Raw genomic sequence first — 23,942 nt, 5'->3', positions numbered from 1 at the left:
ATTGTGCTGTCCATTTCTGAGTTTTTATATTCAGTCCTGTTGTACAATCCATATCCCTTCAGCTCCAATTACCCAGTATCTTACCCTAGTTCTATCTCCTGATGGTCTCTGTTACCAAGGAAATATTCCAAGTTTATTCACTAATGTCAGTTCATATCAGTGAGACCATACAGTATTTGTCCTTTTGTTTCTGGCTAATCACACTCAGCATAATGTCCTTAAGGTCCATTCATGTTGTTACATACTTCATAACTTTATTCTGTCTTACAGCTGCATAATATTCCATCTTATGTAAATGTCACAGTTTGTTTAGTCAGCTGTCTGTTGATGGACATTTTGGCTGTTTCTGTCTCTTGGTAATTGTTAACAATGCTCCAGATAAGCCCCCAAAAGAGTTCACTTCTGCCTATGCCTGGGGCAGTTGCAGCCTGAAAAGTCCTGCCTCTGTATCCAAAGGCAGTCAAGCCTTTGTAGATACACAGCCACAAAAACCTCTGTTTCCTTCTTTTTTTCCCCCCTTTTTCTGTCAGTCCTGGCCCCTTGGTGCTGGGGCAAAAATGAGCAACCTTCGCTTTGATCAGGTTCACCTAAGCTGGGGGCCTATTTTTAGTAGTCAGAATTTGTTAATTAGTTCCACAGTTGGCGTTTGATTGTGCTCAGTCCCTGCTGCTGGTAAAGTCCTTTCCTTTCCCCTCTGGGAAGCAGCCTGTGGGGGAGGGGCGCTGGCTCCCACAGCTTTGGGAACCCACGGTTCTTGGGGGTGCTCGCAGCTGGTCCAGACTGGGGTACGCTGTGCGTCCGGTCACTGTCATGACTCCAGGAGCTGTTCTGTACTGTTTCTGGTTATTTAGTAGTTGTTTTGGAGGATGAACTAAAATGTGCATGTTGTTAAGCCGCCATCTTGACCCAGAAGTCGCCTTGATTCTTCAGTTTTTAAATATTTTAACACTTTATTTGGTGTATATAGTGAAACTGAGAGGAGCAGCCAATCTTACTTAAGTTTTTGCACCCTGTTGGATTAATTTAAATAAATAATGTTATTCCTCCCTGGAAGCTTTTTGTTTTGTCTGTGGTGTTCTGAAATTTTACAATATGCTTTGAGGTGGGTAATTTTTAATGCATTATGCTTGGGCCTTTCAGTCTGAAACTGTGTATTTTTTGGTTTTGGAAATTTTCTTATATTTTCTGCCCTCCAGAAAGTTGAAAGTGGATCTCTTAGCTATTCTTATCTTCTAATACTGTGCATTTTTTATTGTGGCTCCAAGTTTTCTGCTAATGGTGGCAGTTTAAAAAAAAGACCAAAAAAGTGTTACCCTAAAATTTTAAGAATAATTGTCTATTTCCCACCAGTATTCTTATGGTTTTAGTTTTTAAATATTTGGCTGTCAGGTTTTTGATTTCCAGGAGCCCTTTTTCATGTTTTTCCATGTTGTTTGTTTGTTTTTTGTTTTTGTTTAAAACCACAAAAATGTATTCTCTCACAGTTTTGGAGACCAGAAGTCCAAAATCTGGAAGTTACCAGGGTCGGTTCCTTCTGGGTTCTGGGGGAGAATCTGTTACATACCTCTCTCCTAGCTTTTGATGGTTGCCAGCAATCCTTGGTGTTCAGTTGGATTAATTTAAGTAAATAATATTGAACTTCTGGATTAAATACTCCAAATTTTAGCAGAGAAAGGAACTATAGTGAGCATAAACTGTTCTAGTATCTTGATTTATTAATCATTGCATAAAAATTTTATTTTCAATCATGATTGTAATTGATTTGTTAGGTTAAATATTGGATTTCCTTAATATTGAATTAATTAAAAATGTGAACTTTGATGCTGCACGAACACTTTTGGGCCGTAAGCCTAATGAATTTTTTACGTAATCATTTTTTATTTTCATTTAGTGAGATTAAGTTGGAAAATCAGTGAGTCATTTCATTCTTATTGCTTTCATTTCAGGTGATCTGTAAGTCAGATGCTCCAACAGGGGATGTTCTTCTTGATGAAGCTCTAAAACATGTTAAGGAGACTCAGCCTCCAGAAACAGTCCAGAACTGGATTGAATTACTTAGCGGTAAGCCTCTGTATATAAACTAAAAACTGGATTTTGTTTAAAAAGATCTTATAATAGTTTACAATCCTTTTGAAAGGCACCTATAAAAAATAATCAGAAGCTTGTTTAGTTATTTAGGCAAACTTTGAAGTTATCAGTCACTGAGTGGAAAAAATAATGGTTTTTAAAAATTTATCTCCTTGAATAACACTGAGCAGATACCATCATTCTTCATCAAAACTACCTTATGCTTTGTTTTTTTGTCAGTCATGATACACTGGATTAGGCTGTGGTTTTAAACAACCTCAAGACATTGGCTTTGAAAACAATAGGTTATTTCTCACTTATGCTATAAGTCAGTCACAGGTCATGTCATTCTTATTTTTTTTTATTTTTTATTTTTTTATTAATTAAAGAAAAAAGAGAAATTAACCCAACATTTAGAAATCATTCCATTCTACATATGCATTCAGTAATTCTTAACATCATCACATAGATGCATGATCATCATTTCTTAGTACATTTGCATTGATTTAGGAAAAGAACTAGCAAAACAACAGAAAAAAATATAGAGAAAAAATAAAAATAATAATAATAGTAAAAAAAAAGAAAAGGAAAAAGAAAAAAAAAGACAAACAGACAGACAAAAAAAAACCCTATAGCTCAGATGCAGCTTCATTCAGTATTTTAACATGATTACTTTACAATTAGGTATTATTGTGCTGTCCATTTTTGAGTTTTTGTATCTAGTCCTGTTGCACAGTCTGTATCCCTTCAGCTCCAATTACCCATTATCTTACCCTGTTTCTAACTCCTGCTGGACTCATATTCCAAGTTTATTCTTGAATGTCGGTTCACATCAGTGGGACCATACAGTATTTGTCCTTTAGTTTATGGCTAGACTCACTCAGCATAATGTTCTCTAGGTCCATCCATGTTATTACATGCTTCATAAGTTTATCCTGTCTTAAAGCTGCATAATATTCCATTGTATGTATATACCACAGTTTGTTTAGCCACTCGTCTGTTGATGGACATTTTGGCTGTTTCCATCTCTTTGCAATTGTAAATAACGCTGCTATAAACATTGGTGTGCAAATGTCTGTTTGTGTCTTTGCCCTTAAGGCCTTTGAGTAGATACCCAGCAATGGTATTGCTGGGTCGTATGGCAATTCTATATTCAGCTTTTTGAGGAACCGCCAAACTGCCTTCCACAGTGGTTGCACCATTTGACATTCCCACCAACAGTGGATAAGTGTGCCTCTTTCTCTGCATCCTCTCCAGCACTTGTCATTTTCTGTTTTGTTGATAATGGCCATTCTGGTGGGTGTGAGATGATATCTCATTGTGGTTTTGATTTGCGTTTCTCTAATGGCCAGGGACATTGAGCATCTCTTCATGTGCCTTTTGGCCATTTGTATTTCCTCTTCTGAGAGTGTCTGTTCAAGTCTTTTTCCCATTTTGTAATTGGGTTGGCTGTCTTTTTGTTGTTGAGTTGAACAATCTCTTTATAAATTCTGGATACTAGACCTTTATCTGATATGTCATTTCCAAATATTATCTCCCATTGTGTAGGCTGTCTTCCCATTTTCTTCTTAAGATCCTTATCTCTTTAGCTGTATTTTCCTTCATCTCCTTGAATTGATTCAGGAGATTTGTTTGAACATCTTTGATTTGTTGCTCCAAATTCTATCTCTCCCCTGAGGTTTTAATTTGTTCATTTGGAAGATATTTTACTGTTTCTTAGTATGGCTTATAATTTTTTGCTGATGTCTAAGTGTCTGATTATCTTGATGAGTTTACTCTGAATGTAAGTTTCTCTTTTGCCTAGGGGTATATAGTTGATTGTATTTATGTTAAGTCTCTTCTTTGATACTAGTTCAGTTGTTTTAGACTTTTAGAATAGCCTTTGTTTAATTGATCTCGTTTTTTCAGCTCTTCGTCTGATTGTTGCTGTAGATATGCAGTACAGTTTTCAAGATTATACTATTTGTATAGTTGTTTCACTCCCAGGAGAAAATTTCGTTTTCTCTGTTCCTTCTCTGGAAATCTTGATCTGTTTTATTATTTTACATCTAGTTTTTAAATTTTTTTTTTTTTAATCATTCCTTTTGTTGTCTCCAGCTGCTTTTGCCTGGTGGTCAATTCTTGGAGGGAGGTTACCCTGGACAAGTCTTTCCCAAATCAGTATTTCACAGCCAAAACAGGGCCAGGGATTCATGAAAGGGTTGCAGACCAGCTCCCAGCGGGGAGGGGTCAGGAAAGATGCCAGAAGCCTTTTTGATGGCTCTCCGAAGCTGTGCCTTCTTGGCCTGTTTAGCAGATGGTACCCTTCAGCAAATTGTTCCTCATGACCCTGTGGAGGCACTGTGCCTTTAAACCTCTACCACCTCTGCCCCTGTTGGGGCCAGGGTAGAAATAGTTGTCAGGCACAGGTCAAAACAGTAGCTCAGAGCCAGGACCCAGTGACCCGAATTTGCTTATTAAAAGCTGTGCTCACTGCTCGGCTCTGTACCTGTTCTTGTGGAAGATGATTTTTATGCCTCTTTCTAACAGTAGCAGCTAGTCAGGGACTGGATCCCTTGGTGGCCTGCCGGGAGAGTGGGGATGGGTATCTGCAGGCAGTGTGGGGAAAGAGCTACTCACAGTACTCTCCTGCAGTTTATCAGCCTCTTCCTCCTGTTCTTCTCTGGTTGCTGTACAGTGGTGTTTTGGCCTCTGGAGCTCCAGAACAGGTACTTCAGACAGTTCCTGCGTTTTTACTAGCTGCTCTAGAGGAAGAAGTGAGTCTTGGAGCTCCCTTCTTTGCCATCTGCAACAGAAGTCCCCATGTTCCACATTTATTAATGTAACTTACTGAACTTGGTTCTCAACTTGAGCTGCCATTCCACTGTTTTCACCTAAACAGTGAAAAGATGGCTGAAGCCTATTAGCTTTACTCAGAAGTATTTAAATACAGTGGGGATTTTATAAAATAGTGTCCATTTGAATTAGGGAATTGGCTAAAATGCAAGGCTATACTTAGCAAGTTTTTTTTTCTTTAAAAAAAAAAAATATCCAGGGATATTGCCAGAACATTATCTGTTGCACTTCAGTAACTTGTTCCTGAGTATATTGGGAACAAACCTCCTTTCAGCACAAAAGAAAAGGTATCCATATTGAGAGAAGAAGAGAAGGACATTTCTTTTTTCTTTTTTTTTGGTACATTTCTTTTAAATTAAGAAAACATCTGCTTCCCACCCAGCAAAAACACCAATAAGATAGGAGGTGGCCAATTGTTAAATTTTTAGTTGATTCCAGAAAATAAATTATTGCGCTAATTGTGACATGGGTACTAGGAAACTTTGAAAAGAAATGCTTCTGGACTGAACGAATATTAAGTTCTATTTGGGAAAAATTACAGTTATATATTTCTACAATTTGATAACAGATTAGAGTTTAACAAAATGTTTTTCTGAAAGTGCATTAGTGGGAATGTAAAATAGTGCAACCACTGTAGAAAACAGTTTGGTAGCTCCTCAAAAAGTTACATATAGAATTATCATATGACCCTGAAATCCCACTCCTAGGTATATATCCAAAGACGTTTAATACAGGGACTCAAACAGATACTTATCCACCAATTCAGAATAGTCATAAAATGGAAGCAGCCCATTTGTCCATCAGCAAATGAATGGATGAATAAACATACACAATGAAATATTTGGCTGTAAGAAGAGAAATGAAGTTCTGATTCATGCTGTAACATGAATAAACCTTGAAAATGTTATACTGAGTGAAATAAGCAAGGTACATAAGGACAAATACTCTATGATTACTTCCATGAGATATCCAGAATATGCAAATTCCTAGAGAAAAAAAGTAGATTAGACCCTACTAGGGGGAAAGGGAAGTTGTTGCTGTAAAGTATAAGTAAGTTTTGGGTGTTCTTGGAGCTCAGAGAAATCATTGGAAGCTTTAGTTACAGGAGAAAATAGAGCTTTGATTAGACCTCTGGAGGTTGCAAATTAGAAAGAAGGAAGTGTCCCTGCATAGAGGGATTAGAGGTAGTGTTGAAATTGGTGGATTTATCAGTACACAGCTAGTTCTATGCACATGTATTAGCTAGGGTTCTCTAGAGAAACAATCATCAGGAGATATCTGTAGATATAAAATTTATAAAAGTGTCTCATGTAACCATGGGAATGTAGAGTCCAAGTTCTGTGGGGCAGGCTGCAAGCTGGTAACCCTGATAAAATTCCTCAGAGAACTCTCAGTAGAGGTTGGCTGGACAGCTGTGGGAATGGAAGAGTCCTAAATTGATAGGGCAAGCTGTGAAGCTGATGACTCCAATGAAGGTTCTGGACAAACTCCACAGGTGAAGCTCACCAGCTGAAACAAAAAGAGAGACCATCTCTTCTGAATCCTCTTTAAAAGCCTTCCAGTGATAAGCATCACTCTTTGCAGAAGACATGCCCCTTAGCTGATTACAAATGGAATCAGCTGTGATACAGCCAGTGTAATCATGATTTAAGTCCAAGAAATGTCCTCATAGCAACAGACAGGCCAGCACTTGCCTCATCAGGCAACTGAGCACCACCATCCTGGCCAAGTTGACAAATGAATCTGACCATGACAGCATGCTACTAATTTTTCAAGCTGTGTACTGTATTATATTGTTGAGAGATATATGCAGACATGGTAAAATTGTATATAAAGAAAAGCAAGGGAATGATTGACATGAGTCAGTCTGGAACGAGTTTCACAAGTCAGTCTAGTGATTACTTCTGAGGCAGAGAAGGCCCATAGGAGGAGGCTGCCAAGGTACTGTTAAGAGTTTCTTCTTGATATAAGAGACATACCCAGGAGTTCATTTTATTATTATTTGCTTTGTGTATATATACCTGTAAGCACTTCATGCATTTTAAAATTCTTTATATATTTCATAATTAAGGGAAAAAAATATGTGCATGTATCTGTGTCAAAGACAATACATAAAATATTTAAAGACTAGTGTTGTAAACAAGTAGTTTCTGCTTGTCTGAAGTCTTCAGGCATGTAGTTGGTCAGTTTGGTCACAAGATGTCACCAGATTGTCAAATTTATGAACACTGCTGCTTTCAGTTTTGGGATATCATGAAGTTAAGGAAGCTAATTTTATTTCCAGTGTAATTATATCAGTTTCACTCTGTCTTTCTCCACTGAAATGATTGTTGGACTGTGGACATATATAACCTTTGAAGCAATTTTACTTGGTATATATTTCTCACAATTTTCTTTGCAAAAAATTTGCAGATTTACATTTTAAATTTGGTGAATAATTTTAGGGATTGATATAAAATAGTATGTATCACAATAGCGCCTCTTTGTTTAAAAAAAACAATAGTTTTATTGAGATATCTTCACACACTGCAAAGTCCATCCAACATATACAATCAGTTTCTCACAGTATCATCACATAGTTGTATAATTGTCACCATGATAATTTTTAGAACATTTGCATTGCTTCAGAAAAAGAAATAAAACATGCATTCCATACTCCTTACCCCTCCCTCTCCTTGGCCACTAATATTGCAGTCTATGCAGTTTTTTATCCTTATCCCTCCTCTCAATGAATTTATTTTTTGTCTTATTTTTTTACTCTTCTATCCATACCCTGGATAATGGGAGCATCAGCCACAGGAGTTTCACAATTGCATGGTCACATTTTAAAAACTATGTAGTTAATCTAGGATTTCAAGTGCTATTCATTCATCAAATCTTTATTACAAAGTAATTAGAAGGTATTCAATATTCTGCTAAAACTGAAGCAGCTAAATCTTTAGTAGCTAGTATAGGTTAAACCTTTGTTGGTTTTGCTCTTTACTCATCCACCTACCCTCCTCCCGTCCCAATTTATAAAGGTGTCTTAAGTATGCTAAACCCAGGGGTAACTTTATTCTCCAGACATAGCGTAACATTGGCTATTTTAAAAACTGAGAGGCAGAAATTTCAGGATAACAAGACCTTTGCACCATTTAAGAGTTATTCTATCGTACTTTTTTTCTGTACTACAAATAGCATTAAACAACATTTGGAAATAACATACACCATGTCAGCCTCCACTTATGAGATTTCTTCATTTTTTCAAATCTCTGAGGAAATCTGAATTTTTCTTTTTTTTTTTTTGTTGGCATGAGCATGGAAGAGTTTGCCGCCATCTAAGGAATTGCTATAAAAGATGATGGTTAAGATTCCTTTTTTTTTTTTTAATTTTTTTTAAACATAACAACATAAAGACACAAACATTCTTACCATATGATCATTCCATTCTTGCTATATAATCAGTAACTTAGAATATCATCACTTAGTTGTACCATCATCATGATCATTTCTTAGAACATTTGCATCAATTCAGAAAAAGAAATAAAAAGAAAAAAATTTTCATATGTACCAAACCCCTTACCCCTCCCTTTCATTGATCACTAGCATTTCAATCTACTAAATGTATTTTAACATTTGTTCTCCCTATTTTTTATTTTTTTAAATCCATATGTTTTACTCATCCATCCATAATGTAGATAAAAGGATCATCAGACAAAAGGTTTTCACAGCCACACAGTCATGTTGCAAAAGCCATATCATTATACCATTGTCTTCAAGAAACATGGCTACCGGAACACAGCTCTACATTTTCAGGCACTTCCCTCCAGTTTTTCCATTATACCTTAACTAAAAAGATGATATCTATATAATGTGTAAGAATAACCTCTCGACTCTGTTTGAAATCTCTCAGCCATTGATACTTTCTTTTGTCTCATTTCGCTCTTCCCCCTTTTGGTCGAGAAGGTTTTCTCAATTCCTTGATGCTGAGTCCCAGCTCATTCTAAGATTTGTCCCATGTTGCCAGGGCAATTTATACTCCTGGAAGTCATGTCCCACGTAGAGAGGGGGAGGGCAGTGAGTTTGCTTGTTGTGTGGCTGAGAGAGAAAGGCCACACCTGAGCAACAAAAGAGATTCTCTGGGGGTGATTCTTAGGCCTAATTTTAAGTAGGCTTGGCCTGTCCTTTGCAGGGATAAGTTTCATATGAACAAACCCCAAGATTGAGGGCTTGGCCTATTGCTTTTGTTGTCCCCACTGCTTGTGAGAATATCAGGCATTCTCCACATGGGGGAGTTGAATTTCCCTCCTTTCTCACCATCCCTCCAAGGGGATTTTGCAAATACTTTTTTATTCACTGTTCAAATCACTCGGGGATTTATTGGAGCATCACTCTGGACAAACCTATAAAAATCTCATGCTCTACTCAAGGTTCCATGTACTTATGGTGTTCAGTTAAACTGTCCACATAAATTATATTAGGAAATGCACTAGTCAAAATATAAATTTTGTACTGAATAAATATTTTTTGCTTTAGTCTATAAAGTTTTAACACACATGGAAGCTCCACCCATTCTACATTTTTCTGTAAACCTACAACTCCTCTAAATAAGAAAAAAAAAAGGGGGGGCGGTGAGACAAGGGAGAAAGGGAGAGGTAGGAAGAGCAAGAGGAAGACCAAGGAAGGCAGGCAGGCAGGGTGGAAGGCAAAAAGGGAGGAACGGAAAAGCAAGGGAGCAGGCAAGGCAAAATTAAGTCTGTTAAACATCAAACTGCAATGAGAGGGAAAAAAAAGGTTTTCCATATTACATTCTAGTAGATGGTACTGTCTTAAAGTATATTACTTTTCAGTTGACTGTAGATACAATTATTTTATCATTTGACTTTAACAATACTAAAGAATATGGGGTCATGATTAGACCCTGATTAGAAATCTCGATGAAATATAATGAAACTACTTTTTCAGATACTGGTCAACAGACAAGCCCCATACTGAGACCTCTTTAGGAAGACAAAGTGACACTAAGATTGCTAAAGCTTACTGTCTGGAGGCTTGTCTAGGGTGCATAGCAGCAGGGAAGATCCCAAGTGGGACACAGCAGTCGCACTGTATTGAAAGGGCAGAAATCAGGATTCAGAGAGGGTTAAGGCAGCTGGAACATTCAAGCCAGTACTGGAGAAGGAGGAGCTATGCAGAGAAATAGGACTGAAAATCTGCATGGTGTCCCCTTGAGTCTTGTTGAAATCTAAGCTGTACATGTTAGGGTGAGAAACTCTGCGAGGCCAGAAAAAGAACCATAAGGTCCTTTATGCATAATTCTGAGCATTCCACACAGAGCTGGGAAACATAAATGCCAACTAGCTGGAGCAGAAGGCCTTCACTGAACACCCAGGCCATTCAGAAGGGACCTCCAGAGGGATCCTTAGTAGTAGAGCTAAACTAATCCTAGAATAAAAGTTATTCTAGATCTTTCCTAACAAAGTTAATCTACGAGAAACTTACTACCAAAAGCAAAGTTCAATACTCTTGCAGAAAGACAACAAAATTCAACACTCAGTAACACAATATTCAGTGTGTGCGGTATCCCATAAAAAATAACTAGACATACTAAAGAAGGAGGAAAATGACCCAAAACCAAGGGAAAAGAAAATCAGTAAATAATAGCCAACCAAAACAGAACCAAAAATGATAGAAATGATGTAATGAGCAGATAAGGACTTTTAAAACAGCTAATATAAACGTGAATAAATCATTTAAAAGAGAAAATGAAGGCTACTTTTAAAGAAAGAATAAACGAATGAAACCACCATCTTGTATTTTATGGGAACTTGGAAACACTTTCATCAAATAACAAAGAGTTCAGAATTTATATTATCAAGCACCTTGTATTATTAGTAATTAAAATCATTTAATGCATTTAAAGAGAATATAACTTTCAAATAGAATGGCTTGGCAAGTCAACTTTCACAAAGGAAAAAAAATTTCATGGCATTTTATTTCCTTGCTTAACTTCAAAAAGGAAAAGAACTAAATTTTATTCGGGACTATGTTAATTTTAAACATAATAGTTCCAAAGATTCTGGAGTTAACAGACAAGCCCATACCTGTATGTTAATCAGTACCAATTACTTCATGAGTCAATACAGCATAACAGGTATGAGAGCAGCCTCTGGAGCCAGTGCTCAAGTTTGAATCCCAACTTGATCATTTCTTAGCTGTGCAACCTTGGGCAAAGTTACTTAATCTCTCTAATCCTCCATTTCTTCATCAGTAAAATGAGGATAGCTCATAGAGTTAAGGATTTAATAAGTTAGTGCATGTGAATTTCTTAAAACAGATCCTGGTACAGAATAAGCTATTAAATACATATTACTATTTACCCATGTGTAGACAGCAAAAAGAATTTGCAAATTTATAGTAGTCTAGGAATCATATTAGGCACCAAAAAATGTAAAGATAAATAAAGCGTATTTATAGCTGCAGGAATTAAAAATCAAGTGCAGAAAACAAGACTTATAATATCTGTACCAGATACAATGAATGTGAATAGGGCCAAATGAACAATATGAACAGAGAGCCCCGAGGACAAAAAATGACTTGGATTTAATGTTAAAGGATATTTCTAGGAAAGTAACAGGGGAAGAAATTTTCCAGGTAACTTGTGAAATCTAGTAGGATTCAACATCCTGTGAAATGAAGAGGAAGCCTGTATTCTAGGCAGAAGAGACAACAAAGTGAATGAATATGCAGTGATTGTATGCAGAATATGAGCATCAGAGTGTAGCAATATAGCTTCTTTCAGAGGTGCATGACTGCTGTTTTGTTGTTGTTTTGGTGCCAACAAATGTCTCTCTAATAAATGCCTGCCAGCTGCACCTTTGTTTTTTTTGTGTGTGTGTGTCAGTTTGGGTTTTGTTCTTTGTTTTCTAAGGTTACTGGCAAGTAGTAGACAGCCTAAGACCTAGGCTTGGATTAGACAAATTGAATTTTTGATACTCATAATTGACTTTACAACATAAAACAATAAACAATGAACAAATTTAAGCAAAAGCTTCTAAAACACTCTAGTTCAACTCTAAAATAAGTATATTAACTATTTAACTATGTATACAATAAATAATTACTTAGTTATGCATGATCTAACCTGTTATTTTGGCCTTTGGGAATAATAGTCAAGATTTTAGATAAATCTCAAAATTCTATATGTATTTTTCCTTTCCCTGTCTTCTATTAATAGTATGAGAGTCTGTCAGAGATACTAGTTGTTCTATGTCTTCCCTATCCTAGAAATACATCTGAAGTAGATTTAAGGTTTTATTTTATTTTTCTGAATGTGAAGTTTTAAAAGAGGAAAAATCAATGTAATCATCAAAACTACCCTTATCATACTCTCGAGTATTCTGTGTATTCTCATCTGACGATAGAACAGGACTGTTTGTCCCAAACACAAAATGGGATGGTAGAACAATTAATGTATTAATTGTATAATGTATTGATGTGCCAATATGTCAAATATAAAGGACAAGGCGAGTTCTGAAAGCTGTAAAAAGAAAAGCAACATGTTATATACAAGGTTTTGTGCCAGTTTGAAAGGATTATACACCCTAGAAAAGCCATGTTTTAATCCTAATCCATTTTGTGGAGGCAGCCATTTCTTTTAATCCCTAGTCAGCACTGCAGGTTGGAAACTTGATTAGACACATCCAATTGTGGGTGTTAACCTTTGATTAGAGGGAGATATGACTCCACCCTTCCAGGTAGGCCTTGATTAGTATACTGGAATCCTTTAAAAGAGGAAGCATTTTTGGAAAAAGCTTCAGAGCCATAGAACCATGAGAGCCCACACATCCATACATCTTTGGAGATGAAGAAGGAATATGCCCCTGGGGGGACCTTCATGAAAGAAGAAGCCTGGAGTTTAGAAAGCTAGCAGATATCACCATGTTCACCATGTGCCTTAAGAGAGAAGAGAGAAACCCTGAACATCATCAGCCTTCTTGAACCAAGGTAACTTTCCCTGGATGCCTTAGATTGGACATTTCTATAGCCTTACTTTAATTTGGAAGTTTTCATGGCTGTAGAACTGTAAACTTGCAACTTAATAAATTACCCTTTTTGAAAGCCATTCCATTTCTGGTATATCGCATTCCAGCAGCTTTCAAACTAGAACAGAGTCCAAGTTAGATTGAGTACCAATTACTCATCTGAAACTACAGAGGCAAGAATGCCATGGGTTAAAGTATTTAAAGTACTGAAAGAAAACAATTGCAATCCCCCAAATGAAAATAAAGGTGTGTGTGTGTGTGTGTGTGTGCGCGTGTGCTCATATGCACGTGCACACTGGTGGTTCAGTGGTAGAATGCTCACCTGCCACCCAGGAGACCCAGGTTCAATTCCCAGCCCAAGCACTCAAAGCAAAACAAAACAAAAACAATTACCAACCAAGAATTTTATATCCAGCAAGACTTTCTTTCAAAGATGAGTGAAACGGGTGGGCCGTGGTGGCTCAGTGGCAGAGTTCTCACCTGCCGTGCTGGAGTCCTGGGTTTGAGTCCCAGTGCCTACCCCCCCCCCCCCACACACAAAATGAGTGAGAGATTAAGACATTCCCAGATAAACAAAAGTTGAGGGAGTTCATCCCCACTAGACCTGCCCTACATGCATTGCTAAAGGGAGTTCTTCACTGTGAAAGGAAAGGAAACTAGATAGCAGCTCAAAGTGGCATAAAGAAATAAAGATCTCTGGTAAAAGTAACCATTTAGGTAATTATAAATGTCAGTACTATTGTATTATATTTTTTTGGTATGTCACTCCACTTCGTACTTCCTACAGGTGCTAAAATATAAATGCATAAAAGTAATGATAAATCTATACTTTGGGACATAGAAATACAATTTGTAACAAGTACCAAAAGGAGCGGAAGGGATAGAAGCACATAGGAATAGTGTAAGTGTATGTTATTTTAGTCAAGTTGGTATAAAATCAAATTTGGGTTACATATTTAGGATGTTAGATTTAACCCCCCATGGTAACTACAAGAAATATATATGAAAATATATACAGAGAGAAATGAAAAGAAATTAAACTTAGTACAATTAAAAAATCAAATATGAAAGTAGGTATTAATGGCAGACTTGAGGGATAAAAAAGGCAAAAACTAAATATAGCAAAATGGCAAAATTAAGTCCTGCATTATTAGAGTGATTTTAAATGTAAGTGTATTAAACTCTGCAGTCAAAAGGCAGAGATTGGCAGAATGGGGGCGGGGGAGGGGGAGCAAATGTCTGTTATCTACAAGAGATGCTCTTTAAATTAAAAAACATGAGTACGTTGAAAGTGAACAGATATAAAAAGTACATATATTAGGGTTCTCTAGAGAAACAGAATCAACAGGGAACACTTGCAAATATGAAATTTATAAAAGTGTCTCACGTGACCGTGGGAATGCAGAATCCAAAATCCGCAGAGCAGACTGTGAAGCTGACGATTCTGATGGAGGGTCTGGATGAACTCCACAGAAGAGGCTCACCAGCCAAAGCAGGAAGAGAGCTTGTCTCTTCTGAATCCTCCTTAAAAGGCTTCCAGTGATTAGATAGAGCATCACTCATTGCAGAAGACACTCCCCCTGGCCGATTACAAATGGAATCAGCTGTGGATGCAGCTGATGTGATCATGATCTAATTCTATGAAATGTCTTCATTGCAACAGACAGGCCAGCACTTGCCCAAGACAAACAGGTACCACCACTTGGCCAAGTTGACACATGAACCTGACCATGACAGTACACCATGCAAATAGTAACCACAAGAGAGATGGGGGTATACAAAAGAGAGTTGGGGTAGCTGTACCCCTATTAGCTATACTAGTATCGTACAAAATAGACTTTAAGTAAAAAACTGTTATGAGGGACAGATAGTCATTATATACTTGCAACAACAGTAATTCTAAAAGGTGTAAAATTATAAATGTATGTGCCTACCAGCAAGGTCCACATATATGACACAAATAGTGACAGATTTAAAGAGAGAAATTGATAGTTCTACAGAAATAGTAGAAGACTTTAGTACTCCTCTTTTCATAATGGATAGAACATCTTGAGGGAAGATCAATAAGGAAATATAAGACTTGAATGGTACTCTAAACCAACTAGGTCTAACAGATACATATAGCAACAGAATACACATTCTTTTTGATATCTTAGGTTATATAAAACAATTCCCAATAAATTTCAAAAAGTGGAAATCGTACAGTGTATTCTCTCTGACCACAGTGAAACTGATTTAGAAATAACAAAGGGAGAAAAGGAAAATTCACAAATATATGTTATACAATGTACTCTTAACCAATGGATTAAAGAAGATATAAGGGAAATTAGTAAATATCTTGAGGCAAATGAAAATTAAAATACAACACACCAAAACATAGAGCATGCAACAAAGGCAGTGCTGAGAGAAATTTACAGCTGTAAATGCTTACTTGGAGAAACAGATTTCAAATCAGAGATCTAACCTCAAAATAGGAAGAAATGGACTATGTCAGTTTGAAAATATTATGTACCCCCAAAAAGCCAAGTTTTAATCTGATTCAATCTTGTGGATAGAAGCATTTGATTAGATTATCTCTGTAGGGGTGTGTCGCCCAATTGTGGGTGTGAGCTGTGACTGAATGGAGATGTGACCCCACCCATTCCAGGTAGGTCTTGATTTGTTTATTGGAATTCTTTAAAAGAGGAAACATTTTGGGGAGAGTCAGAAATATCAGAGCCAACAGAAACTTCAGAGCAGAGCTGACACAGTTGTCAACACACAGAGAACAGAGACATGCTTGGAGCCCAGATGATGTCAGTGTTAGATGTTAAGCAAGCCAGAACCTGGAGAGAGCCAAGGGAAGCCAAGAGATGAAAGCCAGCTCTGGAGAAGCAAAATGAGGAACCCTACAGGAAGAGAGGCTAAAGAGACCAGCAGATTCCAGCCACCTGACTTCCCAGCCTTCCTTTAATTAAGGTATCCTTCCCAAGATGCCTTAGTTTGGACATTTTTATAGGCTTGGAACTGTAAATCTGTAACTTAACTAGACTCCCTTTATAAAAGCCATTCCAATTCGGAAATACTGCATTCTGACAGTTTGCAAACTAATAACTGGACCAACAAAAAAAAAAAAAGGAGGGAGAATGCAAGTGACTAAAATCAGAAATGGAAGGGACCATTACAAATGACTCCACTGGAATAAAAAGGGTCATAAAAGGATACTAAGAACAAATGTATACCAAATTAGATAAACTAAATGAAATGGACAAATTCCTAGAAACACATAAACTACCCACATTGAGTCAAGAATAAACAGATCTATTTCCAGATGGTTTCACAGGGAAATTTTACCAACTTTTCAGAAATAATTAGCGAGTTCTGCTTAAACTCTTCCAAAATATTGAATAGGAGCAAACACTCCTTAATTCATTCTGTAAGACCAACATCACCCTCACACCAAAGCCAGAAAAAGATACCACAAGAAAATTAACAGCCAGTATCTCTTATGAAGATGGGTGCAAAATCTCCAAAAAAATATTAGCAAACCAAATCCAACATACATTAAAAGACTTATACGCCTTCAATTCCCAGTGCCTGCCCATGAAAAAAAAAAAAAGAGGCTTATACACTACGATCAACTTGGACTTATATCAGATATACGAGGGTTGTTAAACATGAGAAAATCAATTAATGTAAATATGCTATGCTGATAGAATGAAGGAAAACATCCAAATGAGTATCTCTGTTGATGCAGAAAAGGCATTTGACAAAATCCATCGCCTCTGTCCCTTCTTGATTAAAAAAAAAATGTGCTTAGAAAACTAGGAATAGAAGGAAACTTCCTCAACATAATAAAGGACATATAGGAGAAATCCACAGCTGACATCATAATTAAAGGTGAAAGACTGAAAACTTTCCCTCTAAGGTGTGTACAAGACAGGATACCAACTGTTACCACCTTTAAGCAACATATTACTAGAAGTTCTAGCCTGAGCAATGAGGCAAGAAAACGAAATAAAAGGCATCCAGATTGGAAAGGAAAAAGTAAAACTTTCCCTGTTTTCAAATGACATGATCTTATATGCAGAATATCCTGAAAAATAGACCACAAAGCTCCTAGAGCTAATAAATGAATTCAGAGTACAAGAGCAACATGCAAAGATCGTAAATGTTTATACACATAAGCAATGAATAATGGAAGAAGAAATCAAGAAAAAAATTCCATTCACAATAGTGACCAAAAGAACCAAGTGTCTAGAAATAAATCTAACCAAGGATGTAAATGACTCATACACAGAAAACTACAAAACATTGCTGAAAGAAATGAAAGAACTAAATAAATGGGAGGACATTCCATATCCTTAGACTGGAAGACTAAATATTGTGAAAGTGTCAATTCTACCCAAAGTGATTTACAGATTGAACACAGTTCGTATCGAAATTCCAACAACCTTTTTAGCAGAGATGGAAAAGCCTACATTTAAATTTATATGGAAGACTACAAGGCTCTGAATACTCAAAGCTGTCTTATAAAAAAATGAAGTTGGAGGGCTCACACTTCCTAATCCTAAAACTTACTAGAAAACAACAGTAATCAAAACAGCATGGTGCTAACCCAAGGACAGACATATAGACCAATAGAATTGTAAAGTATTCAAAAATCAACCTTCACAAGGAGTTGTAACAAAGATAGAATAAAACAAGTCGCTATGACTACTGAATCATTATATTGATATTTCTTTTTTGTCTCCATGTCATGGAGCAGCTAGAAAGAATCGCCTGAAATTGTGGAACTGTAACCCATACCTTACTTTGAATTTTGTTCTGAAACTACTTGTTAAAGTGTACACTGAAATTTATAGTTCTTTGTATATATATTTCACAATTTAAAAAAAATCAACCTTCACATTTATGGTCAACTGATACTTGTCATTGGGCAGTGGACACTATATTGGAAAAAAAAAAATAGTCTTCTCGACACAAGGTCCCAGAAAAACTGAACTTCCTTAAAAAGACACCCTACCTCATACCATATATAAAAATCACCTCAGAATGGATCAAAGACCTAAATACAAGAGCCAAGACTATAAACCCCCTAGAAGAAAATGTAAGGAAGCATCTTCAAAACCTTGTGTTATGTGAGGTGTGCAATTAGGTGAATGAACATTGATGACAATATGTTGAAGGAAGTATCAGAAACAAAAACAAATATTAACTTAGGTGTCAAAAAATCTTGTGTTCCATATAACAACTGAAGGTGAACATGATTGAAAGGGGTCATATAGACCCGTGTCCCACTGATTTATAGTACAAATACAAATAAGTTCTTGAGTGAACTATTGCAAATGTATGAACATTGTACAAAGAGTGTATAAGTTCAGGGTATGGGGGAAAACTGCTATTGTATGCTGTGGGCTGTGCTTAACAGGAAAACATCAGCAGTACCACAGCAACACCAGGGATCAATTACGGGAGGAGAGGAAGGAGTTAAGTGGAGATTTGGTTTTCTATATATGATCAGGGTATGTTTACTAGTTATCTTTCTCTTGGAAACAACGAAATTAGCTAAAATTGAGAGTGTTGATGGACTGTTGACTTTAGACATTATACATGATGCCCAGTGAATGGAGGTAGCTGAAGAATGCACTGACTGAGAAGAAGATTGGCAAACAGTGGTGTACACATATGATCAAATGTTGTGCTGCTACAAAAGGAAAGAAGTTGTGAGGAATACAGTGTTGTGAATGAAAATTTGGTTCACTTGGTGAGGCAAAATAAGCCAGAAACAAAAGAGCGGATGTGTGGTCTCGTAAAGAAAACAGAGCCTAGACTGTAAGCTCTTAAAGTAGTCACATTTAGTCTGGAGCGGTAATTGTTATTTCTGGATTTTGAGAGGTTGTTTTATGTATTTGTACCCTGATACTTAGTGATAAGAATGAAACCAATCAAGTTGAGATTAAGGTAATTCAGAACACAGGGTTAAGGAAGACATTATCTATATTTTAGAATCTCATCTATTCTTTGAGACCAAAGGAAGCAAGGTTTATTTTGTCCAGAACCTAAATTTTCTGTAGCACATAATCAAACTCAACCTGTCTGAATAGATCATTTAAACAATCCAAACATGGGGACCCCAGAATAAGAATGAGGGCTGTTAATCCTGTACAGTTTAACATAATGCCTGGGTAAATTCTAGAGTATATTAAGCAGATAATTAAAAAGTATTGGCAAAGATCCTTGAGAGTTGGAAGAAAAAATATGAAACTATTAAGCTTTACCACTGGAGAAACCCCTGCTACTGTGTCAAATATTAGGGATAATCAAATCAATAGGCCAAGTACTTCATCTTGAGGCTTGCTCATGTGAAGCTTATGTATGTACTGGAGAAGCTTGCAGACCTATAGGTATGCCTAAGAGTTACTTCTGGGGGACCTATTTCGTTGCTCAGATGTGGCCTCACTCTCTAAGCCCAACTCTGCAAGTGAAATCATTGCCCTCCCCACTACCTTGGGACATGATATCAAGAGGTAAAAGTCTCCCTGGTGGCGTGGAAGATGACTCCCAGGGATGGTCTGGCTCTGGCACAGTGGGATCAATAATTCCATCCTGACCAAAAGTGGAAAAAGAAGGATAATTAATAAAGTATCAGTGGCTGAGTTGAGAGGCTACTCTGGAGGTCACTCTTACACAAACTTCAGTTAGATATTGCTACCTATCATAACTTGCCATACCCCAACCAAAACCATTCCAGCCAATCCTAGAGAACACATAGGGCAACATGTAAGATTCTACAAAGGATCCATGCACTAGTGTAACTTTCCAGAAACCTACAACCTCCAGATGGGTCACTGGCCCAGATAAGTCCTGCAACCTGGAGGGGCAGCCTGTCCAGAACACCAGCTAGTTCCATCTCCCTACCCCATATTATCAACAGCCCCTCATGAAAAGGTTAGAATGGGCATAGCCCAAATACTTCTAAAGATTGGGAGAAAGGTCAAAGGAGAAGGTAGAACTATAGCAGAGAAGGTAGGATTTAACAAATGAATATGACTGCTGAATCATTATATTGATATTTCTTTTAGTCTCCAGTATCTTAAAACAGAAGTAAAAACCTAAAATTATGGAATTATAATCCATACCAAACTCTGAAATCTGTTCTACAACTAATTGTTGTGCTGTGCTTTGAAATGTATTGCTTTTTTGTAGATATCTTATTTTGCACACTCAAAAAAGGTGATGATAAAGTATTCCTTCTAGCTTCCAATGTTCTGGAGCATCTAGAAGGAAAAATCTGAGATGATGGTACAGTAGCCTCTGAAAAACTCTGGAATCTGTCCTGTAACTGCTTGTTGAAGAGTGCTTTGAAAACTATTGCTTTTTTTTCTTTCTTTGCTTTATATAGGTTATAAAATACATGTTATATTATATATATATATATTATACAATAAAAAAGTTAAAAAAAAGTTTTCCCTGTTAATATTTTGCATTTGTGTGGCCTTTGTTACAGTTGATGAAACAATATTATTATAATTATGTTATTACCCATAGTTCATGGTTTACATTAGGCTTCACTCTGTGTTGTACAGGTCTATGGATTTTTTTTTCTTTTCATTCTTCTCGTAACATTCATACAACCTATAATCTCCCATTCAACTGTTTTCAAGCATACAATTAAGTGGTGTTAATTAATTATATTCCATTGGCTGCTTTTTGATAGCAGCTGGAGAGAGGCCAGAACTGTGGCTTAATATTTGGCCTATTTCCACATTAGATTGAAGTTGACTGTGGTTTGAAGACTGCTTTCAGTTTAGTCTTTTTATTGACTGTTATTCCTGAAAATGTGCCAGGTGCTTAGAATTGAAAGGTCCAGCCCTTGAGAATAGAGTGCCTGGTCTAGTCAGGGAGGAAAACATAATTTGGTCTTCTTCTATTTTTCTGGGAACAAAAGTCAATTTTTCCTTTCATTTTAACAATAGCATAATTTTACAAAATTAGTAGATAATACCTATCACACTTAACTAACTTTGGAAATCTTTTGTTTAGGTGAGACATGGAATCCATTAAAATTGCATTATCAATTAAGAAATGTACGGGAACGATTAGCTAAGAACCTGGTGGAAAAGGGTGTATTGACAACAGAGAAACAGAACTTCCTCCTTTTTGACATGACGACACACCCCCTCACCAACAACAACATCAAGCAGCGCCTCATCAAGAAGGTACAAGAAGCTGTTCTTGATAAATGGGTGAATGACCCTCACCGCATGGACAAGCGCTTGCTGGCCCTCATATACCTAGCCCACGCCTCGGACGTCCTGGAGAACGCTTTTGCACCTCTTCTGGACGAGCAGTATGATTTAGCCACCAAGAGAGTGCGGCAGCTTCTCGATTTAGACCCTGAGGTGGAATGTCTGAAGGCCAACACCAGTGAGGTTCTCTGGGCAGTGGTGGCAGCATTCACCAAGTAGCTGCTCAGAATGAAGGGATCTCTTTTCTCTCATGTAAACCAGTTGTTTTTTTTTTCTATTGACTTCTGGTTTTCTGCGATTTGTACTTTACCACACTATAATTGGCTTTTGTTTTATGAAAACGGTGGGTGGCTTTTTCTTTTTTGTGTATGTATGCAGGATTCTGCTGGTACAAGAGGCCTTCCTGTTTCTCTTTTTAAAATGTTTTACTGCCATATTGGCATTCCATTCCCTCGTGCACTCAAGTGGCTTACCATTCTCTCTGTTACCTGTTTTGGGTTTGTGGTATGCTTTGACTTTCAGAGTACATCCAGTCTCCTCATATGCACATCTTTTGGATTACCTTAGCTTGAGTTTTCCCACATGTGCATGTTCATCTAGCGTTCTGCATACAATTCAGACAAATCACAAAAAGGCCTTTAACTCACCAAAGGTAAATATCTATATCTATTAGGACATTTATACTAGACCTCAGTTGAAATGTATACTTAGCAAAATTATTTTTAAATTGAAACAGCACAGTAAATACTTAATATAAAATGCCCCTTGGATTTTGCTTCCCATGTAAATCTGTTGTATTATTACACTTGTTATAATTTTAACTATTAAATCATAAAGGTCCAGTTGTTTCAGAAAGCCAGTTTGGGATGGGCTGCATTCCAGTTATGCTGTATATAGTTTGGATTATATATGAATTGCCCCTTCTTCTGGCCACCCTGCCCCCATCTTAGTATTTTGCAAGATTTAAGTAGTTATACACCTGGTGCCCCTAACTTGCTTCAGTCATTGTCCTTTGATGGCAAAATAAACCTCATCATTGAAGGAGAGAGAAAAGGTGTGTCTAATTTTTCCTGGAATTTTTTTTGAGCTGTGTTGCTCATGGTACTCTTGGCCTATGCATTTTCCTTTTTGGATTTTTTTTGGGGGTGGAGGGGATTGGAGGTAGGCAGTGTGTCATAACTTCTTTTATAATTTCAATGGGGAAGAGGCTTGTGACCAGTACTAATCTTGAGTACAGATTTTTTTTCTTTTTCTGTCCACAGAAAATTGTCTGCTCTTAAATGTCATTTATCTACTTACATTTTCTTGGGGGAAAAAAATCAATTGTCAGTCCTAGCAGATGTTGCATGTAAATTGTTAGCAAGTAATGACTCCAACTCAGATGATTAAGATTTTTGTAACAGGAAGTTCTGCTGTTTTAATTTTTATATACAATTATGATAATTAGCACATTATAAGAATATAAACTTTTGCTTTTAAAATTTATTTTTATTTCTTTATCACTGTTTATCATTCAGCCATTGGTTTCATAATGTAAATACTATACATTGAACAAATTAAATGTCAAATTTTTTATTACCATAGTTCATGTTAATAGCGGGGCTTTCAGGTGTTTTAGAGATTTTTTTGGTTAACATTCAATGCAAAAGTACAAGATGGTGTATAGCTGTAGAGTTAAATTTTAAAGGATTCCCTAATATGTATACTATCTTTTTATCTGAAACAATAAATAAACTATGATCTTGAAAGTGCCTGAATCAGAGCAAGCATGTCATTTGTATTTTTGCGTTCTTAGTTTTCTTTCAAATAGAGTTTTACTTAGCCTTAGTATAACATGGTAATATTTTAATGTAGGGGTTGGCAAACTTTTTCTTAAAGGGCCAGCTAGTAAATCTTTTGGACTTTGTGGGCCACATATGGGTCTCTGTTGCAACTACTCAACTCTGTTGAATGAAAGCTGTCATGGAAGATATAAGTGAATGGGCATGGCTGGGTTCTAGTAAAACTTTATTTACAAAAACAAGCAGCTGGCCACAGGCCATAGTTTGCCAACCTCTATTTTAATGGCTGGAAAAAGTTAGATTGTCCTTTAAACTAACCTCCTAATCTTCAGAAGTAACACTGCTGGTGTTAAGTGTAGAACATAATAATTTGAAATTTTTCCTGTAAAATGAATACTGGAAACTGACATCAGTATACTGAAGTTTCTTATCAGGTGAAGACAGTTTTTCTCTTGAAAAGATTTTATAAGTGAGGTGTAATAGATGTTTTTCTAAGGTATTCTTTCTTTGATCAGCAATACCTGTATTCCCAAACAGACGGAATTAAGGGCCTGAGCTTCCTCAAGTATTTACTTCAAAGCAAAGTAGACACTCACCTGCACCTGTGTGAAGCTCTAACGTTTCTGTATCCAGAAGAAAGGAAAAGTAGTAAAACCCATGGGAGCTGGGTAAAGGGAACAGGTATTATCTAGAATACCTTCTCCTATAAAATGCAGCTATTTGCAAACAGGAATGGTGTGCTTCCGAGGAAATTTTTCTTATGCCATCTTGGTTAAAAGACTTCAGATCCAAATATCAGGTAGTGAATTTTAATATAACTTATAACTATTGTGCAGAGAATTAGTAGTTGCTTCTTTTTGGGTTTTCCAAATGTTTAATTTCTGAGTATTCCTTAAAATAACCTATGTTATTGGAGAAGGAAAGGAAATTTAGTGAATGCTTGCTCTGTACCTAGTTTGCTATTTTATATCTCATTTTGACCACCCCTCAAAATGTCGATTTCT

At 36.7% G+C, this 23,942-nt stretch overlaps 1 protein-coding gene across 1 annotated transcript in view; it reads left to right on the top strand.

The window, feature by feature from the left end:
- GOLPH3 (golgi phosphoprotein 3) overlaps window positions 1-22,908 on the top strand; it is an 82,426-nt gene extending 59,518 nt beyond the window's left edge. Inside the window, exons 3-4 of the mRNA XM_077116913.1 lie at window positions 1,947-2,061; window positions 20,952-22,908. Of these exons, the coding sequence (XP_076973028.1) occupies window positions 1,947-2,061; window positions 20,952-21,376 (540 nt within the window). The 3' untranslated portion in view covers window positions 21,377-22,908. The remainder of the gene's footprint in view (window positions 1-1,946; window positions 2,062-20,951) is intronic.
- The last annotated feature ends 1,034 nt before the right edge of the window (window positions 22,909-23,942 follow it).

Source organism: Tamandua tetradactyla, chromosome 9, assembly GCF_023851605.1.
Source record: "Tamandua tetradactyla isolate mTamTet1 chromosome 9, mTamTet1.pri, whole genome shotgun sequence".
Lineage (NCBI taxonomy): Eukaryota > Metazoa > Chordata > Mammalia > Pilosa > Myrmecophagidae > Tamandua > Tamandua tetradactyla.
Note: the sequence above shows the minus strand (reverse complement) of the source record. Positions and strands in the feature narration are given on the sequence as shown.